We start from the raw sequence: 17,192 nt of genomic DNA, 5'->3' as shown, positions 1-17,192 counted from the left end.
ATTGAATCTTTTACTTCCCCGCCCTACGTATTTTTCTTCTCTTTAGACCGCTATCCTGCCTTGCCAGCTCAACTTCTCACCATGGCCGCCCAAGCTAGTGAGAAGCTGCAGAAGCTTGACCGTGGGTTCTCCTTGTCCCGCCCCTTATCGTCTATTGATCGACAGGCTAAATAACCCCCGCCGCAGTGAACGGTCAACCCGGCGACTCCGCCGCGGTCCCAGCGAAAGCGGATCAGGCCGAAGCCGGAGAGGCAGAGGACGACTCGGACGACGATGCTGATGATGCTAACGCTGGCGCTGAGGGTGCTGCCACTGGAGGTACGTATGAGCTCGGGACCTGATGGCCCGATCGCTATTCCGCAACATGTTCTGGCACGGCCCCGCTAACTAGTATCCCTCGAACCATAGCAGCTAAAAAGAAGAAGAAGCGCAAGACAAAGAAGAAGAAGAAGGGTGGCGCCAAGGTCCAGAGCTCCCCTCCTCGTGTCCCTGTATCGAACCTCTTCCCGAACGGCCAGTACCCCGAGGGTGAAATCTGCGAGTACCTGAACGAGAACTCCTTCCGCACAACCAACGAAGAGAAGCGATACCTCGACCGCATGAACAATGACTTCCTCCAGGAGTACCGCCAGGGTGCTGAGGTTCACCGTCAAGTCCGCCAGTATGCCCAGAAGAACATCAAGCCTGGTCAGACGTTGACGGAGATTGCGGAGGGCATCGAGGACTCCGTTCGTGCTTTGACTGGACACCAGGGTCTTGAGGAAGGTGATAACATCAAGGGTGGAATGGGTTTTCCTTGTGGTCTCAGTATTAACCACTGTGCTGCCCACTACACTCCCAATGCTGGCAACAAGATGGTCCTGCAGCAGGGTGATGTGATGAAGGTCGACTTTGGTGCGCACCTCAACGGTCGTATCGTTGACAGTGCCTTTACCATGTCTTTCGACCCGGTCTACGATCCTTTGCTTCAGGCTGTCAAGGATGCCACGAATACCGGTATTCGCGTATGTACAATTGGCCTTTGACTGTCAAGGAAATCCACTAATGGCGTTTGTAGGAAGCTGGAATTGACGTCCGCATGAGCGATATTGGTGCTGCTATCCAGGAAACCATGGAGAGCTACGAAATCGAACTGAACGGGACTACATACCCCGTCAAGGCCATCCGCAACCTGAACGGTCATAACATTGACCAGCACGTTATTCACGGTGGCAAGAGTGTCCCCATCGTCAAGGGTGGAGACCAAACCAAGATGGAGGAAGGAGAAGTCTTCGCCATCGAAACCTTCGGTAGTACCGGAAAGGGTTACGTGAGAGAAGATGTAAGTTTATTGCTGTAGCCTTTACGTTTTGAAGCTCACAAATATCAGATGGAAACCTCTCACTATGCGCTGGTCCCGAACGCACCCCAGGTTCCTTTGCGACTGTCGTCCGCTAAGAACCTGTTGAACGTCATCAACAAGAACTTCGGTACTCTTCCTTGGTGCCGTCGTTACCTTGATCGCCTGGGTCAGGACAAGTATCTCCTTGGTCTGAACAACCTGGTTCAATCGGGAATTGTCCAGGATTACCCGCCTCTTTGCGATATCAAGGGCTCATACACAGCCCAATACGAACACGTATGTTTCACTCTATTCAGACTCCTTAAATGGCTAAGGGCTAAATATTTTCATAGACCATCGTGCTCCGACCTACCGTGAAGGAGGTCATCAGCCGTGGAGACGACTATTAGACAATACTTGGAACACATTGTTGATGCATTATATGATGAATAGCCTTTTTGACAGAGTACGAAGTAAAGACAAATAAAAAGCGGCCAATTTGCATTGCATACGTTTAGTTGCCCTTGTACCTTAGTCTGTAGATCGGACCATCCGAACGGTTGGCGCGCCCCACGTGGAAGACCAGATTCCGAGACTCGACCCAGGTCCGCCATGTTTCGAAAATCAAACCACTTCTCTCTCTTTCCCTAGTGACAGACTCAATCGAGTAAATTTTTGTTCTCTCTTTCTTCCATGGCATAGGAACACTTGCCAGTCTTTCTCCCCCCCATCTTTCTCGCCGTTTCCCACCATGACCTCGACCGCCACCTCCGCTGCTACACCGCAGCTCCGCGTGTCGGCCTCGAAGAACCTCCGCACAGCTTCTGATGATGAGCCTACAACACGAGCCCCGCCACCAGGAAATTCCTCGGTAGAGGACCACTTCTTCTGGACATACACAGAGGAGCCGCACCGCTCAAGACGACAAGCAATTATCAAGGCACACCCAGAGGTACGTACCTCCGCTTCGTCCGTCTACCTGATCGCCACAAGACTGACTTTATACAACCTACCAGGTAACAAAGCTTTGCGGTCCCGAGCCCTTGACGAAATATGTCGTACTCGGCGTTGTTTCCCTCCAGATCGCCTGTGCATACCTCCTCCGCGAAGCCTCGTTCTTCTCCTGGAAATTTTGGTTGACGGCCTACGTTATCGGAGCGACATCAAACCAGAACCTCTTCCTCGCTATCCACGAGATATCCCATAACCTGGCGTTCCGGTCGCCCATGGGTAATCGGCTGCTTGCTATCTTTGCCAATTTCCCTATTGGAGTTCCCTACAGTGCTGCGTTCAGGGTACGTACTTCATCCATTCCTATCCGCAGCGAAGCGGAACGGAAAGTTAACCAGTACACAGCCATACCACCTAACGCACCACAAATCCCTCGGCGTCGCCGGCCTAGACACCGACCTCCCCACAGCCTTCGAAGCATTTATCCTCGACTCCCTCCTGGGAAAGGCCTTCTTCTGCACATTCCAGATCTTCTTCTACGCCCTTCGCCCAATGTTCATCTACAGCCCGCCCTTCACAATCATCCACCTCCTGAACCTAGTCATCCAGCTCTCCTTCGACGTCGGGTTCACAAAATTCACAAACTCGTACACGCCAATCCTCTACCTTCTCGCTTCCTCGTTCCTAGCTGGCTCATTACACCCATGCGCAGGCCACTTCATTGCAGAGCACTACTTCTTCTCTAAAGTCAGCGGAGGGGGAACGGAGTCCCTCACGGAGCTGAAGAATAAACCCGGCGATAAGATTCAACCAAACCACCCACTCGCTTCCCTCCCGCCCCCAGAAACATACTCTTACTACGGCCCGCTCAATATTTTGACTTACAACGTCGGACTGCACAACGAACACCACGACTTCCCCGCTATCCCCTGGACAAAACTCCACAAGCTCCATTCCATCGCGGCGGAATTCTATGAGCCGCTCCCGTGCCATAGAAGCTGGGTGTGGGTTATTTGGACGTTCATTCTAGATTCGAATGTTGGGCCCTGGTGTCGGGTTAAGAGAGCGCAGGGTGGGAGGATTGTTGGTGGTGGGAAGACTGGTACGTCTGATTCTAAGGATAATGGGAGAGCCGGGGAGGCGATCTCGGCTGGGAAGGATGAGGGTGGTGATGATGGTGGGTGGAAGGAGAGTGAGTTGGAGACTTGATTTGTATTAGCCTGTTTATCTGGGGCCATTGGCTCTTGTTCCTGAGATTTCATGCTTTATTTAATGTTCCTTATATGGTTTGGTATTCTGGTGTGGTATGTACATTATGCTATCTGATAATGGATACAGATCTGTATTATTCTGTATTTACTAGCAAAAAATCTGAATCACATAATGTATGTTTGCTTGTATACCAGTCTACCGTAAAAAAGGCCCTCTTGAGTTCCTTGAAAAGAACTACGTATGTATAAACATTTGCATCATCGTTATTACTTAGAACTGCCTGCTATCAACGCGTACGTTCATCTAAAACGGATACTCGCTCGAAAGTGATATTCACATCAGAATCCAACGAAACGACGAGAGGGAAGAGAGGGACGATGGTTGGCCCCGTCGCTAATAGCCAGTCAGCGACGATTGACCGATATTTCACACATAATGTACTGGGCTCTTGTAAGTTCTCTCACTCACAATTCTCGCACCTCTAGGTCGCCTCGTGGTGTCATGAGACCAACAAGTAATCGTGATAGCAACGCCAAAGCCGCGGTTCTCGGAACGACGGCCGTGCAGCATAAGAAAGAAAAGAGTCTGGGACATGAGTTGGCGACAAAAGGAAATTCAAAAGACAGACAGCTCGGGGATGAACAAAAGTGATGGATGGGACAGGTATTTGGGAATGGAAAGAGATAATCAGAACAAGGCTAGAAAAAGAAATAGGCGATCAAGAAGCTAAGCAAGCACAGACTGGCGACGATTTTTACGGGAACACCGGCCTCCACGGACTGGGCTTGTTGCACAAGGCTTGCGGCTGGCTTGTCGCTCTCGCCCCCGATTTTCCGTTGCCTCAGACCTTGGTCTGCCAGCTTATCCTTCAAGCGCTGAATTTGGGCATTGGCGTCCGACAGGCGAGATTCATAATCGTTGGGCTTGCCGCTGGCCGGTGTGGGAGACTGGGCGGCTGCGGCCTTGTTCTCAGTCACTTGAGGGGTAGAATATTCGCGCTTAATACTGTCGTTGAAGTCCGGCGCGGGGATCGGTGAGGCGGCACTTGAGGTTTTACCGAGGCCAGTGGCAGGGGTCTCGAAGTCTCCCTTGGGGGAAGTGTAGGCGGGGGGTTCTTCCTCGTGGGTGTTCTAGATAAGACTGACGTCAGCTTGCGGGCCGCTAGATATCTTTGTAAATATTCATGTTTACATACCGCGCCATTGGTCTCCTCCTGGTTGTCGGCCGGGGTGTCTTCGGGTGCGAGCCAAATTACTCGGATCTTGCGCTCCTGGATGGCTGATCTGGTGGCTTTCTCGAACTATGGACCGGTCAGCAAAGGGAGAACAGGTGGCGGAGTTCATAAAGCATACAATGGAGCTGACATTGGCATATTCCATGTCTTGTGTGACCGCGACGGTCTGGACAAGGAACTTGTCCTTGCACTTGGCATCGGGAGACGGCTCGTCCTTCATAGCCTGCAACAGCACTATCCACATCGTCAATCCAAGTACTCAAATAAAAGATCCAATCGGGATAGTCATACCCTGAACTTCAACATGCTTTCCTGGCTCTATCCGTCCGGAGTTTGGTCGGACACAGTAGCTGAGTACAGTTTAGTCCGCATTCGATTGTGTGAGGGGAGGGGCTTATCGTCACATACTGTTTGGGTGCAGTGGTTTTGACCTATGCAATCGGAAACGTTAGAAAAGTGATAACATTTTGCGGAATATCGAATGCGCATACCTTGAAGACAACAGCTTCGGGGTTGTTGTTGGTGAGGTGTAAGACCTGGCATATCTCGCGGTTGAAGGGGCCTGGACCGAGGGTCAGTTCGCACGGCTAAACCACGAGTATAGACTTATTACTGAGACATACGCTGGAACCCAAGCTCAGGAGGATCGAGGAGGATAGACATGGTGGCTATGGGGTATTCGGTATTCGCTGAAGGCAAGACGGCACAAAGGCGAGGAGGTCGTTTCACAGGGCTGTTCGGCCCAGACAGTGATGGGTGTTTGGGTCAGGGAGATCGAAGCAGCGAGATTTGATCGAAGGAAGGCGCCTGACGGTTGGATGCGAAAGTCAGGGTAGCGGAGATATCGATACTGGAGGCAGGGAGTTGGAGACAGAGAGCGAAGGCAGTTGTGATTTGTAGCCAGACAACCGGAGTTCAGGCGCAACCAAATTAATTGAAGGGAAGAGCAGGCGCGGCTGCTGGCTGGCCCTGTCACGTGGCCTGTGAAGTCATCGCTGCCAGCTTGCTCGTGATCCCTTCGTTGAACTCCAGAGTGCCTTGCATGGTGATGATTAGTCTATATTTCTGCCTAAACTGCCTATTCATGCCTTTCTCTGACTACCTCATGGTGCTATTCTCCTTCATCTATGCTGTGCGATTCTCGGGTCCGCTGGTCCACATCCTCGGAACTACTGCAGAAACGGTTCCTACTAGATCTGTCTCTGGTTCCTGAACATGTGAAACGCCATATTGGCTTCTCCCAAGTTTCACTCCGTGTGTTTAAGCTCTGCTCATTTACAATAGCACCATACTGCCTTACCAATCATAGACGCCAGCCGTCTCAGCTTGAATTACTTCACCATCAGCAGATACTCGAAACCAGTCAATGGTGGTGCACATTCGAGTCCATGTCACAGCAAACATCCGACACTCTATGCCGTACCTGCGATCGTGTCTAAGGGCTAGTGTTGGGTCTATCTCCAGCTTGTGCTCCCAACTGTTTCCATGGCTGTTTTCAAGGGGCTCTGGGCCATGGTCTGGGAGCATTGGGTGGTCGTAATTGCATGGGCCGCTGTGTGGCTCCGATGAATGTTGACATGGCACCATATTCGTAGAATGATCAGCAGATAGGGTGTTCGCGCGGGCTTTAGGCTACGAAGCCTCGTCATACCGAGTAATCTAGGTATGCGACTTTATCGATACAAGTAGTTTACGATCTCAAGGCATCCACATCACAGTACTAGGTATGCGTGGAGTTCTTGGTAGGTTCCAGTATGTCGCTGAATAGATGGAGCGGGTCATCCCGCGGTTTGGCCCTCCGCCGATAAGAAGCTCCTCCGACCGATACGTCACTTACACCTGACATCTAACACTGACCTGGCGCTACTTCCTTCAACCGTTGCCTCTCGGCGTTAAACTCCTTATCCGCTAAATTCCCTTTACCAATTCCTCGCCAGAAGCTCTTGCTCCCTGCGTTGAAGAGCTTCAGCTGTCAGGCTACCCCGCTTTTTCGAACTTACGTGTTTAGCCACCGTCACCTCGGCACCTAGACTTGCCGACCAGTCCAACATGGCTTCAGATCTGGATCAGCTCATTGAGATGGGCTTCGACAGAGAGCGCGCTGAGCTCGCAGTGAAGAAGAGTGGCGGGTGTATGTGTTTGTCTAACCGCCCATCCTAACACTTTGCTAATCATGCTCTTACTCACCCGCAGTGCAAGGAGCTCTCGAGTGGCTAGAACAGAACCAAGACAAATCAATCGAGGAGATCAAGGCAGATGCTGGCGATGATGAAGAGGGACCCGCACTGCAACCCGGCGAAGAAGCCCGCAGCTTGGTCTGTAACGAGTGCGGAAAGAAGTTCCGCAGCCAGGCTCAAGCCGAGTTCCACGCCTCGAAGACCGAGCACGTCGATTTCTCAGAATCAACAGAGGAGATTGCGCCATTGACGGAGGAGGAAAAGAAGGCTAGATTGCAGGAACTCAGGGAGAAACTAGCGGCAAAGCGGGCGGATCAGTCAGAACAGGACAAGGTTGACAAGAAACGTAATGAGGTATGTAGACGTTGAGGAATTCGCGCACGACACTTGCTGACCAGTGTTTTTTCACTCTAGGAAATCCGAAGAAAGGCCACCAAGGAATCCCAAGATGCAAAGGAGGAGCTCGAGAAGAAGCAAAGACTTAAGGAGGCACAAAAGAAGAAGCAGGAGAAGGCAGATGATATCGAAGCTAAGCGACGTGTTAAGGCTAGAATTGAGGCGGACAAGGAGGAGCGCCGACTGAGGGCGGAGCGTGAGAAGGCTGAGCGTGCTGGACTTGCTGCTCCTCCTCAACCCGCTGCTGTTCCAGGCCCAACCACATCCGGTACTGTCGCATCCAAACCGGCCTCGGCCTACACAGAAGCCCGCCTTCGATTCCAGACGCCGAAGGGCAATGTCATGAAGACGTTACCGGTTGAGACGACGCTTTTCGAGGTTGCGGCGGCTTTGAAGTCAGAGGACGGGATTGATGTTCAAAGCTTCCGCCAGAACTTCCCCAGGAAGGTCTTTAACTCTGAATTTTTCGGCGAGTCGCTCAAGGACCTTGGGCTCCTACCTAGCGCGAGTCTCGTCATTGAGTAATTAGCTAGTTCTTGGCTTCAATCAACTATTGGCGAATGGATCTACCTTGGTAGATCAGAGCATTATCACAATCATGCATGTTCCGAAATGAAATGAAAAGGACCTTGATAGTCCAGCAGTCAGAAGCGCTAAAATAATTAGCAGATCGTATAATAGAGTTGATCTAATTCTACGCATCTAGAACACACCACTCAAGCATTCAGAGTAAATCTAGGTCACGTGACTTCGCGGCATAGCTCGACGCGTCCATCTGCACCTAGGTAATGCTCCTCCAACCTGGTGCCTTCAGCCTAACCCTCTCAAAACGGCTCATCTTCCCATGCAACCTCCCATAGACTAATCTAACAATAACCACAAACATGCCAGCGTGAGCCTTCTTTCCCGCCCACTCCAGAATCTCATCAATCACTTAAAGCACTAACGCGTCCCGCGTCCCAGCGTCGGCGACCAGCATCGAGGCGGCCCGGCAACAATCACAATGCCAGACGGCACAGAAGTTAATAGTCGAAACCCATTCGAGGCGGCACCATCGCGACCGAACCAATATACCTCGAATGAAGTCGCTGCGCTCCAAGCACGTCTTGATAAGAAGCTTGGGCCTGAGTATATCTCTTCACGGCCGGGGGCGGCGGGACAAAGGGTGCATTACCTTTCTGCGGACAAGTGTATTAATCTTGCGAATGAGGTTTTTGGGTTCAATGGGTGGTCGAGCTCGATTAAGGATATTCAGATTGATTTTGTATGCGCGCCTGCTCTGCGATTATACGGCGCGGGTTACGCTACAGGTCCCGCGGCATTTGGGATGCGTTGCTAATTCGGGATTTTGTTTTTAGGTCGACGAGAGTCCGAATACCGGGAAGGTCAGCCTGGGGTTATCCGTGATAACAAGGGTGACATTGAAGGATGGGGCTTACCATGAAGTGCGTCGAAGTCTACCTGGTCAGGTAATGGCCCGGTGAATGTGGCGCTGACTGTTGAATTACACCAGGACGTCGGATACGGACATATCGAGAACTGCAAAGGCAAAGCCGCCGCTTTCGAAAAGGCGAAGAAAGAAGCAACAACTGATGCGCTAAAACGTGCTCTGCGGAACTTTGGCAACGTGCTGGGCAACTGCATATACGACAAAGACTATATCTCAAAAGTTACAAAGATCAAGACGGTGCCGGTATATGCTCCCCCGCTTTGGTCAATATTACCATTGATGCTCATTCATTGTACAGTCGAAGTTGGATGTTGATGAGCTGCACCGCCATTCCGACTTCGCCCCTATAAGAAGGGAGTTAGTACGAGTCAAACCGCCACCAGAAGACGATGATCTGCCGCCTCGTCCAACAGTAGCAGGGAGAAATACAGCATCAAGTACCACAGCAGATTTTGATGCGGAATTCGGAAGTGTGTTTGATCCCTCCAAGGGACCCGGGTTTCATGGCTAACAGTACCAGGCGATGTCTTCGACGAGGCCGACTTCAACGTTGGCGAGGGCGAGTATCCAGACGATGCAGCCGAAACCGAACCCTCTAGAACGCATCAGCCACCGACCCCAGTTACGAGACCGAGTGTACCTCCAAGAGCTCCAGGCTTTGGACCCGGCGCACCAGCGAGGAACAATGCTAACGCCGTGACGCCATCGAAGCCAGAAAGGCCGTTGGGCCAGGCTCCTGGTGGCAGACCAATTCCTAACCAGGCCGCGGGCGGTCGACCCTATCCCCAAAATCCATACGCAGACCAACGGCAGTCCGTCCCACCTCCAGAACCACAGAGAGGATACCAAAATAGGATGTCAGCACCGCCAGGACAGCAACAAGCTGCGTCAGGCGCCCCGATAAAGCAGGAATACCCGTCAATAAAGCAAGAATACGGGGCTAATGCCCAAGCGCAAAACATGGCTCCTCCTGCCCCTAACCCAGGCACCCCAGGACCAAACGGCCAAGGACCGCCCGTGGTAGGATTCTTCTCAGCTCGCGGGGCCGATATGCTACGAGATAATCCCAACAACGCCGCAGCAGCCTTCGACCCGCACGCAGAAAGCCCCTCAATCCGCAAAACAGCAGGCGTCGATCACACCAAAAGCGTACCCATCTCAAAACCAATGCTAAATGGCGGCGCCTCGCCAGCACCAAATCAATCCCGAGACTTCATCAATCCGTCCGCAGACATGCATCGCAAGATCGGTGCCCCCGGTGGCGGTGGCGGCGGCATCGGCAGTCCCATGAACAGAGGGCTCTCAACATCTTCATACCGTCCCCTTACCCGACCTAGTCTCGATCCAAAAACTGCACCGAACACCAACATCACCAACAACAACCCCGCCATGAACCGACCTGGCTTCGCACCCCCAAACATGAACGGCAAACGACCGCCCCTCAACGACGTAACGAACGCGTCTATGCCCGGCGCCAACGGACCTGCCTCTGTACCTGGCGCAAATGATCCGAAGAGAACGAGATATGAAGGGTCGGTCCCACCGCAGCAGCAACAGCAGTATAACAACCAGCCGCATCAATGCTAGACACAACATCATTGTCTTATCAACATCAACCACGCTTTATACCCTTTTCAATACAGGTTCAAGATGTTAGCGATATACTACAGTATACATGCTTGCACATCGTTACTATTACTACTTTACGTTAATTTGCTTTGCTACTGTTGCCTCTTTTGCGAGAACATTATTCTTGACCACCTTCAGCTATTGTGACGCTTAGGAATATTGGGTTTGGGAGTACGGAGTACGACTGGACTGGACTGGGTCGGTATTAGGAGCATGGTTTGAACTTGACGGTTAGATAAATGGAATGGATTCGAATTAAATGCCTTTATTTGCATGCTTGATCCTTATGTATTTGTATCATTGGACTGAACTTAGCAATTCGATCTCCTTCTTTCTCGTTCTACACGTGTTAACCCCCTGGTAGCTGGGGTTCCTTCTCGTGTCTTGCTTTCGCTGGGTCCTAAGCCGGACTCAGCCGGTCCATCCTCTTCTGATACGAATTCTTAAGATATGGGTTAACAGTGTATATCTACAGCCTTCATAGTCTATACTCATTCATCGCTAGGGGTACTCAGTACTCATCCCTGTTGACAGCTGGTCATTCTGAGTGAGGTAAGGGGCTCTAAACCGCGGTGTCTGGAGAAAAGAGATAAGGGCTACTAAAACTATCGTGTCATTCAAGTTATTATCACCCATGAAACATAGATGTCGGCTCATCGTGACGAAGGAGTTCACTTCGAATGCAGCAAACAGAGATGCGGCTAAAGAATATGTAGGCACGTAAGAACAGGTGGGACACTAGATGCAAGGTACTAAAAGAAAAGGCTCGGAATGGAAGTAAAAGAAACGGCTCCACATCGAGAGCAAGAAACTAGCGTAGAACGAGAAGGAACAAAGACAAAGAAGATAATCGCTAGACATCGCAAAACGTTGCAAGAAGCGAGAAAGAAGACATCAAGTTGATGCTTTGGAAACGGCCCGTGTCTATTCGACAATAAACCGGTAAGGTCAGAAAGTAATGAATCCCAACTCGTGCAGGACGAACATTTCTCTACAGCCACTTAGGATCCGAGAATCGCGAGGCCTCGAGCCCTTTGCTAACCGGAGGCTTCTTATTGTCAGTTGAGCTTTGGGCCGCCGTAGGCTTCGGCTTTGGGGCATATATGGACTCCATCATTGAGGTGGGCCTATCAGAAGACCTCTGTGTCTTGCTCGGGGCAGAAGGGGCTGCTACGTTGCTGGGCTTGAGACAAAGACTACCTTGTGCTGAGTTAAATTGCGGTGCGTTTACTTTCTGCGCAGCGTTCTTGGCAGTCTCTCTTTCTTTGCTATCAGTGTCGGGCTTTGTGATCTTGATAGGCCTTGGTGAAGATGGCAAAGTGAAGGTCGTTGGCGACGGCTTAGGAGCCGCGGCCTCTGTGTAACAAGATTCAGCGGCAATCCGGACAGATACTAAATCGTTTGGGCACTTACCAGCCAGGACTGATTGGGGATAGGGGGCAACACCTGGTCCCTTGGGACCAGATGAAGTCACCCGCCTTCCAGGTAGTAGATGGTCACCAAATATGTGAGACTTTCTTGGCCTATCAGTCCTCTTCGGTGCATTCTCAGATTGACCAGGCAGTGGCACCTGGCTCCCGCTCACAGCTTGACGGACATTGGCTGCAAGTTGCGCCTTGATTGTTTTGGTGCGGGATTCGGGTGCGAGCGCTTTTGCTGCTACTGGGGTAGGAGTGTCTGACTGAGCGTTGGTGACCGTCGAGTGGAAACTCGTGGACGAGCCTGTCGACGTAGCGCTAGACACCGTTCGAAAGTTTGTCAGTGTACCCGGCTCAAAATTTGGTGCGGCTGCTCGTAGACGCGATTGCGAGCTTGGGGTACTGAGAGATGAGTGGCGACTATGCTTTGGTGTTCCATGGGCAATAGCAGGAACAACGGTCTCAGGCCCCTCAGTATCGAAGGACGATGGTGTCAGAGAAGCAACACTCCTAGAGACAGATTGAAGCTCAGGGGATCCAGGACTTGGAGACCCTGGAGCCTGGAGGTTGGACTCCTTGACCAGCGACCGAAGCTTAGACTCGAGTTCTTTTTTGGCCCCGGTCATCCTCAACACAATATCGGGCAACGATGCGAGCTCAAGGAGCTTGCAAATTGCGCGAATCACTAGTTTGTACTGAGCAGCCTTCTCCTCATCTGAGTACTCAGTGGCGGATTCCGTCACTTCCTGCTCAGACGAATCTCGCTCCGTGGGTAAAAGACCCCCAAAGTCGAGTCTTCTGTTAGCATTTGAGGCCGCAGGAGAAATAGAAGTTTGGGACTGGGAGGACTGCATGAACTCCAAACCTTTCAGCTCTTCGAGTGCCGGGCTCCGTCCAGGTTCGTCGACGAAGTTGTCAGTTGTTGCGCAATTAAAGTCGAGTAGTATTCCTACCGCTTTTGAAGGTCGCGAGATTGGAACTGTGTGCTCTCCATTGACAGCAGAGCTTTGTGAGTTTGTATCGGGCTTCCGTTGATCTTCAGACAGCTCGCCCGTGCTCGGAGGTATCTTTTTATGCGGCTCTTCTGGTAAAGCGTCTCCGGGAGTTTTGCGTTTGCCCGACGGGGTTGGGGGCGTTTGTTGATTAGGAGCGACAATATCTTCTGATAATGGAACAAGACTTGGCGACGTTGAAGAGACTGACTTCAATGCTGTCGCAGTACTCTGTTCCATCGGCGTTTCTTGTGATTTGGGCTCGGGCGGTGCTTCTTTTGGCAACTGTCGTCTGTTATAGTTAGCACCAATACCAGAACATATATCAGCGCGAAAAACGCACGTTGAGACCATCCCGCGAGCCGCAGCGAGGAATTCCTCAGGGCTGCTGATCACCTGGGAGAAGTTCCCGCTGTGGGTGTCAACGCCAGGATGGGAAAGGCTTAACAAGAATGGGACTTACAGGGGTCGTCTATTCTTCTGGGATGGAAAACGGTGCGCACCTTATCAACGTTGCCGTTAGACTTTTCACAGTTTGTGTCTCAGGGATCAATCCCTTACTGCTCCTGGGATTGCCAAATGGTCTACTCCTGTTTGCTTGGTCGGAGAAGTTGTTTCTGTTCAAGGCTGGATCAAGCCCACTGGGAGCTTGGCGGCCTGTCGATATGGCTCTACTACAAAGTTAGCGTCTTATTGACGGAGCAACCTGAAAACCCACCGGCTAGGGCGTCGTGTCAATGGTCCGGCGCTTGAGGCACCGTTAGATGCACTTATCGACCCCGAATGGAAGGCGGGTATCCTTTGTGAAGAATTGGTAGAAGATGTATTACCCCTTCCAGCGGGCCCAAAGCTATGAGTTCGACCTCCCTGCGAATCGTTCAGCTTTAGACGATGACTCTGGCCGTTCAGAAGAGGATCAAGATTCTCTTGATCCCCGGTATCGCCGATCACTCTATGAAAGTCTTGGTCAAGCATCAGCATTAGCCATGGCTCGAGGTAACGACAGGGGGCTTACTGGCCCAAGCCGCCAGTTCTGCTTGTTTGGCTAGAGCAACTCGTTGCTCTGCTGTTCCCGGAATATTGGACCTTCTTGAGTTCTCGATCACCTCTAGTGTCGTCTCGCGGAACGCTCGATCTACCGTTGAAACGCGCTCTCTGCGATCCGTTCCTAGATCATCCTAATGTTTGTGGAGGTTGTGTTAGAGCGTGTCTCAACAGATGAACTCGGGGAAGGGGGTATCTACCTCCTGAAGCCTGTTCAGACGTTCCGCTGCTGCGTCAAACATAGTGTGCAGTGGGAAAAGACTGTAGAAGGGTAGAAAAAGTTGATGTGACGAGTGGGTAGAGAGCCTTGCGCCAGCTCTGAGGCTGCCCACAGGATCGTGAAAGGAAAGTTAGGGAAAGATGTGTGCAGTCAGAGAGGCTTGATTGTTGGACGATCAGTCGTCGTGTTGGGGAGATGTGTTAGGACGTATTTTCAACCCGTGTGGAAGACTGGGGGCGAGATTTGAAGTTCAGAGGTTGGAAAAAGAGCGAGCGAGGTTTATATTGATCAGGAGATAGTGACTGGAAGCAATGAGAGGTACGATGTGTGTGTGAAGGAGTGTTGTAAGTAAGAAGTAAAAGAAAGTGGAAGGTGAGAGAAGGTCCCAAAAGGGGCGTTGTTGTTTGAGACGTGAATCGGGTCCTCACAATGCAAACGCGCTCATGCAACCGAGCGAATAACATTGGTACTTGTCCAATTAGTAGACTCCATGGTGCGAGCCCATTAATAAATTGTTCTCTATTGTTTGATTCTCGATTCCTCCGGCATGATCAGTACATCTTGAATGCTATACAGAGGCCCTCTGGGAAGTGTGTTGGTGTTAGAAACTCGTATATTGTACAATCAACTGGGAGAAGGCAGCCATAGTCTATCACAGATTTATTTACATCGAGAATGACGCACAATTTGCGGAGTAGATATGACTTGAACTCTATGTGCTGCAAGTTGCTGCGCCGCCTCCATCTGTAGAGTGATGTTAGCTGCGGCCCTCTGGAATAAGAACGAATGAAAGGGGTGTCCTACTTTTGATCATCTTTCCAACTGCCTGTATAAGGCTGACGCCCATAACGGTTACACCGAAAGCAATGCACACATATGCGGGGAGCTTCGCTTTTCGCGAACCGTTGCTCAGCTTGATATAGCACAGGGGAGGAAAGATGTAAGCCAACGAAGCTGCGCTCGTCGCTCCGATGAGTTCGAAGACAGCACCTAAATCGCAGGTCAACAGTGCCATGGCGACGGATGTTATCACCAAAGCAGATGTAAAAATCAAGTGTCGGTTGAGGTTGAACGGTTCGTCAGGGAAATAATAAGTGGTCATGACCTCTCGGCATACAAATGCCTCCAGCGGCAACGTAGTAAGCATGTTCAAGCCAAAGCAACTAGGAAACAATGTTAGCAAATCTGGTTAAACTTCTGAAGCAGAGAATTCCTTACAGCCGCGCTATATTGATCAAGATATTGTCGGACGGAAAGTTGTTGAGTACATTGCCTTGCGTCTCTGACCCAAAAAAGAGGAACCCAGATACACCCATAAGAAGGCACATTAGAAGTGATACCCCAGTTGAATAGTGAGTCACAGTGGCGAATCGATCTAGTGTTGGTTTCTTCAATGAACCATAGATCAGAAGACTATTGTGGTCTTTATACTGTCAGTCTTTTGTACCGTTATATGAGAGGCGCTACATACGGCAAACGAAAGCTAGACTAGATTAGTATATAATCCTGAGTCAATGGAGCGCACTTGGGCCATACCAAAAGAGATTACACCAACAGCCTGGAAGAAACCGGAGTTCACTAAAAGCAGGCTTTTAACCTCTCCGCGCGATTCTTTGGGGACACGGAAACCCTGAGTGAGCACAGCTATGATAATAACCGCCATACTTATCAAGGCCAGGGTAGATGCTTTGGCTAACTATCCGAGAGTTAGTGACGGAGCTACCTGCTAGGAAGCGACACCAGACCTTCGCGATATCTCGGTACAAAGATAATGGATACGAAATGCCCAGGACGAGGAGCACAATGATGGCCCTCCTGTCAGTGAGGAGCCACAGGAACGACATATCACGGAGGGAAGGAAACAAAGAGCTCAGGACATGTGGTATAGTATCTCCAACGATGATACAGAACGCTATCATACCACCAAAAGCGAATGCCCATTGAGCAATAGAAATGGCGATAAGACCTGACTTTCCAAAACAGTGCTGCATCGTTGCCTGGAAGGAGTCCGCGCCGCTGAGTTTGGAGTTGATCACGATGAGGCGGATGGTCCAGTCCACGGTGGCTGTGAGACCGACCAAGAGAATGATGCCCATTACCATTCCTGACTGTCGTAGCGCATAAGGTTGGCCAATGATTCCTGCCCCAATAATGCTGTTGGCCATGTTCATAAACGCCATCTTCATTCCGCTTCGCGGTCTCGCATCCTCAAGGTGCTCTTCGGGAAAGAACTCATCGGAAGTGGCGAGAGTTACGCTAGGTGCCTCAATGTTCGTCAAGAGAGGGATTCTTTGTCCTGAATGATGCCGTCCGGAGAGGCCCCTGTCGGTATCACCGTAGTCCTCTTCGTCCACCCATAGTACATCATCGGAGTCGCGACGGTCTCCATCGGCGCGGCTCTCATCCTCGGTATCATCTTCGATATCAAATCTAACGCGATTCTGAGTGCGAGGTGTGCGACGTTGTCCGTCCGTTAGCGGAGAGGAGGTAGATCGCGGTGCCGGTTCCTCGGGGGCCGCAGTGGTTATGTCGGTCTGGACGGCATCGTTGTATTCGTCGGTCGACAAGCGGAGCAGTCGCTGCGATTCCAGCTCGGCAAGACCATTAGCTTCAGCCAGGGAAAAATGTTGTCTCTCATCACCGGGCATTGCTGTAATTGGGAGAGTTGACGAGCATCCTTGTAAACGCTTACGTTGGCTAAACGGGGCGTCTACTTACTTAATCGTGGTGGTGCCATCCTTATCGCCTTATCGATAAGCTTGCTATTTACATCAGCCCTCTATACTCCCCAAGTGCGCGTACCACAGATTAGGTACTGGAAAGGAATCTTCTGATCGACTGGAGTAGCTTGGTATGGCTCCATAAGATGGATTTTGTGCCCCTGAAAGTATTATGGCAATCAATCCAGTGCCGCCTGCGTAAGAAGGTAACACCGTGACAACAAGACGCATACTGAAAGATCAATCGAGTCCCGATATGAGTGCTCAATGTATATTCATGATGAGCCATTCGGTACGTATACCTGTTGTTGTTGCCAAGCAGAATTTGAAGGCCTGGGTGAAAAGGGCGGCGCCCTGGAGATATGGAAATTCGAACGGCTTCCTCCGTTTGCTCTTCACATCATCCCTCATCTCTTCCCTACCTCAAC

The 17,192-nt window shown here is 51.0% G+C and overlaps 7 protein-coding genes across 7 annotated transcripts; 3 read left to right on the top strand and 4 right to left on the bottom strand.

Annotated features, from left to right (window-relative positions):
• Nucleotides 1-81: 81 nt before the first annotated feature.
• On the top strand, nucleotides 82-3,481 carry BDV14DRAFT_190050 (methionine aminopeptidase; the record flags this gene model as incomplete). Its single annotated transcript, XM_073771285.1, has 8 exons — nucleotides 82-121; nucleotides 187-318; nucleotides 409-1,004; nucleotides 1,058-1,321; nucleotides 1,370-1,618; nucleotides 2,109-2,273; nucleotides 2,338-2,616; nucleotides 2,678-3,481. The coding sequence occupies 8 exons, from the start codon at nucleotides 82-84 to the stop codon at nucleotides 3,479-3,481; spliced, it is 2,529 nt and encodes an 842-aa protein (XP_073627758.1).
• Nucleotides 3,482-4,182: 701 nt separating this feature from the next.
• BDV14DRAFT_200604 (putative integral ER membrane protein Scs2) lies at nucleotides 4,183-5,381 on the bottom strand (the record flags this gene model as incomplete). Its single annotated transcript, XM_073773550.1, has 7 exons — nucleotides 4,183-4,614; nucleotides 4,680-4,784; nucleotides 4,837-4,952; nucleotides 5,010-5,068; nucleotides 5,127-5,149; nucleotides 5,210-5,280; nucleotides 5,342-5,381. 7 exons carry the CDS (start codon nucleotides 5,379-5,381, stop codon nucleotides 4,183-4,185), a joined length of 846 nt encoding a protein of 281 aa, XP_073627757.1.
• Nucleotides 5,382-6,767: 1,386 nt separating this feature from the next.
• BDV14DRAFT_200603 (uncharacterized protein) lies at nucleotides 6,768-7,816 on the top strand (the record flags this gene model as incomplete). The annotated part of the gene is made up of 3 exons (XM_073773549.1): nucleotides 6,768-6,849; nucleotides 6,912-7,249; nucleotides 7,310-7,816. 3 exons carry the CDS (start codon nucleotides 6,768-6,770, stop codon nucleotides 7,814-7,816), a joined length of 927 nt encoding a protein of 308 aa, XP_073627756.1.
• A 283-nt stretch (nucleotides 7,817-8,099) lies between these two features.
• BDV14DRAFT_174275 (RAD52 DNA repair protein RADC) lies at nucleotides 8,100-10,498 on the top strand. Its single transcript, XM_073768869.1, has 5 exons — nucleotides 8,100-8,555; nucleotides 8,650-8,736; nucleotides 8,805-8,984; nucleotides 9,040-9,211; nucleotides 9,262-10,498. Exons 1-5 carry the CDS (start codon nucleotides 8,295-8,297, stop codon nucleotides 10,326-10,328), a joined length of 1,767 nt encoding a protein of 588 aa, XP_073627755.1. The 5' UTR covers nucleotides 8,100-8,294; the 3' UTR covers nucleotides 10,329-10,498.
• Nucleotides 10,499-11,361: 863 nt separating this feature from the next.
• BDV14DRAFT_200601 (uncharacterized protein) lies at nucleotides 11,362-14,066 on the bottom strand (the record flags this gene model as incomplete). Its single annotated transcript, XM_073773548.1, has 8 exons — nucleotides 11,362-11,726; nucleotides 11,784-13,072; nucleotides 13,124-13,192; nucleotides 13,244-13,283; nucleotides 13,342-13,451; nucleotides 13,499-13,742; nucleotides 13,796-13,958; nucleotides 14,025-14,066. 8 exons carry the CDS (start codon nucleotides 14,064-14,066, stop codon nucleotides 11,362-11,364), a joined length of 2,322 nt encoding a protein of 773 aa, XP_073627754.1.
• Nucleotides 14,067-14,243: 177 nt separating this feature from the next.
• BDV14DRAFT_174268 (uncharacterized protein) lies at nucleotides 14,244-14,527 on the bottom strand (the record flags this gene model as incomplete). Its single annotated transcript, XM_073768868.1, has 1 exon — nucleotides 14,244-14,527. The coding sequence occupies exon 1, from the start codon at nucleotides 14,506-14,508 to the stop codon at nucleotides 14,245-14,247; it is 264 nt and encodes an 87-aa protein (XP_073627753.1). The 5' UTR covers nucleotides 14,509-14,527.
• A 3-nt stretch (nucleotides 14,528-14,530) lies between these two features.
• BDV14DRAFT_174266 (putative amino acid transporter) lies at nucleotides 14,531-16,722 on the bottom strand. The gene is made up of 6 exons (XM_073768867.1): nucleotides 15,790-16,722; nucleotides 15,581-15,740; nucleotides 15,516-15,527; nucleotides 15,263-15,467; nucleotides 14,849-15,207; nucleotides 14,531-14,788 (listed from the first exon to the last, which is right to left on the bottom strand). The coding sequence occupies exons 1-6, from the start codon at nucleotides 16,690-16,692 to the stop codon at nucleotides 14,757-14,759; spliced, it is 1,671 nt and encodes a 556-aa protein (XP_073627752.1). The 5' UTR covers nucleotides 16,693-16,722; the 3' UTR covers nucleotides 14,531-14,756.
• Between the last annotated feature and the right edge of the window lie 470 nt (nucleotides 16,723-17,192).

The sequence above is a fragment of the Aspergillus stella-maris genome, assembly GCF_047715825.1.
Source record: "Aspergillus stella-maris strain CBS 113639 unplaced genomic scaffold BDV14scaffold_30, whole genome shotgun sequence".
NCBI classification, from domain to species: domain Eukaryota; kingdom Fungi; phylum Ascomycota; class Eurotiomycetes; order Eurotiales; family Aspergillaceae; genus Aspergillus; species Aspergillus stella-maris.
The sequence above is the reverse complement of the archived record's forward strand: the minus strand, read 5'-3'. Positions and strand labels throughout refer to the sequence as shown.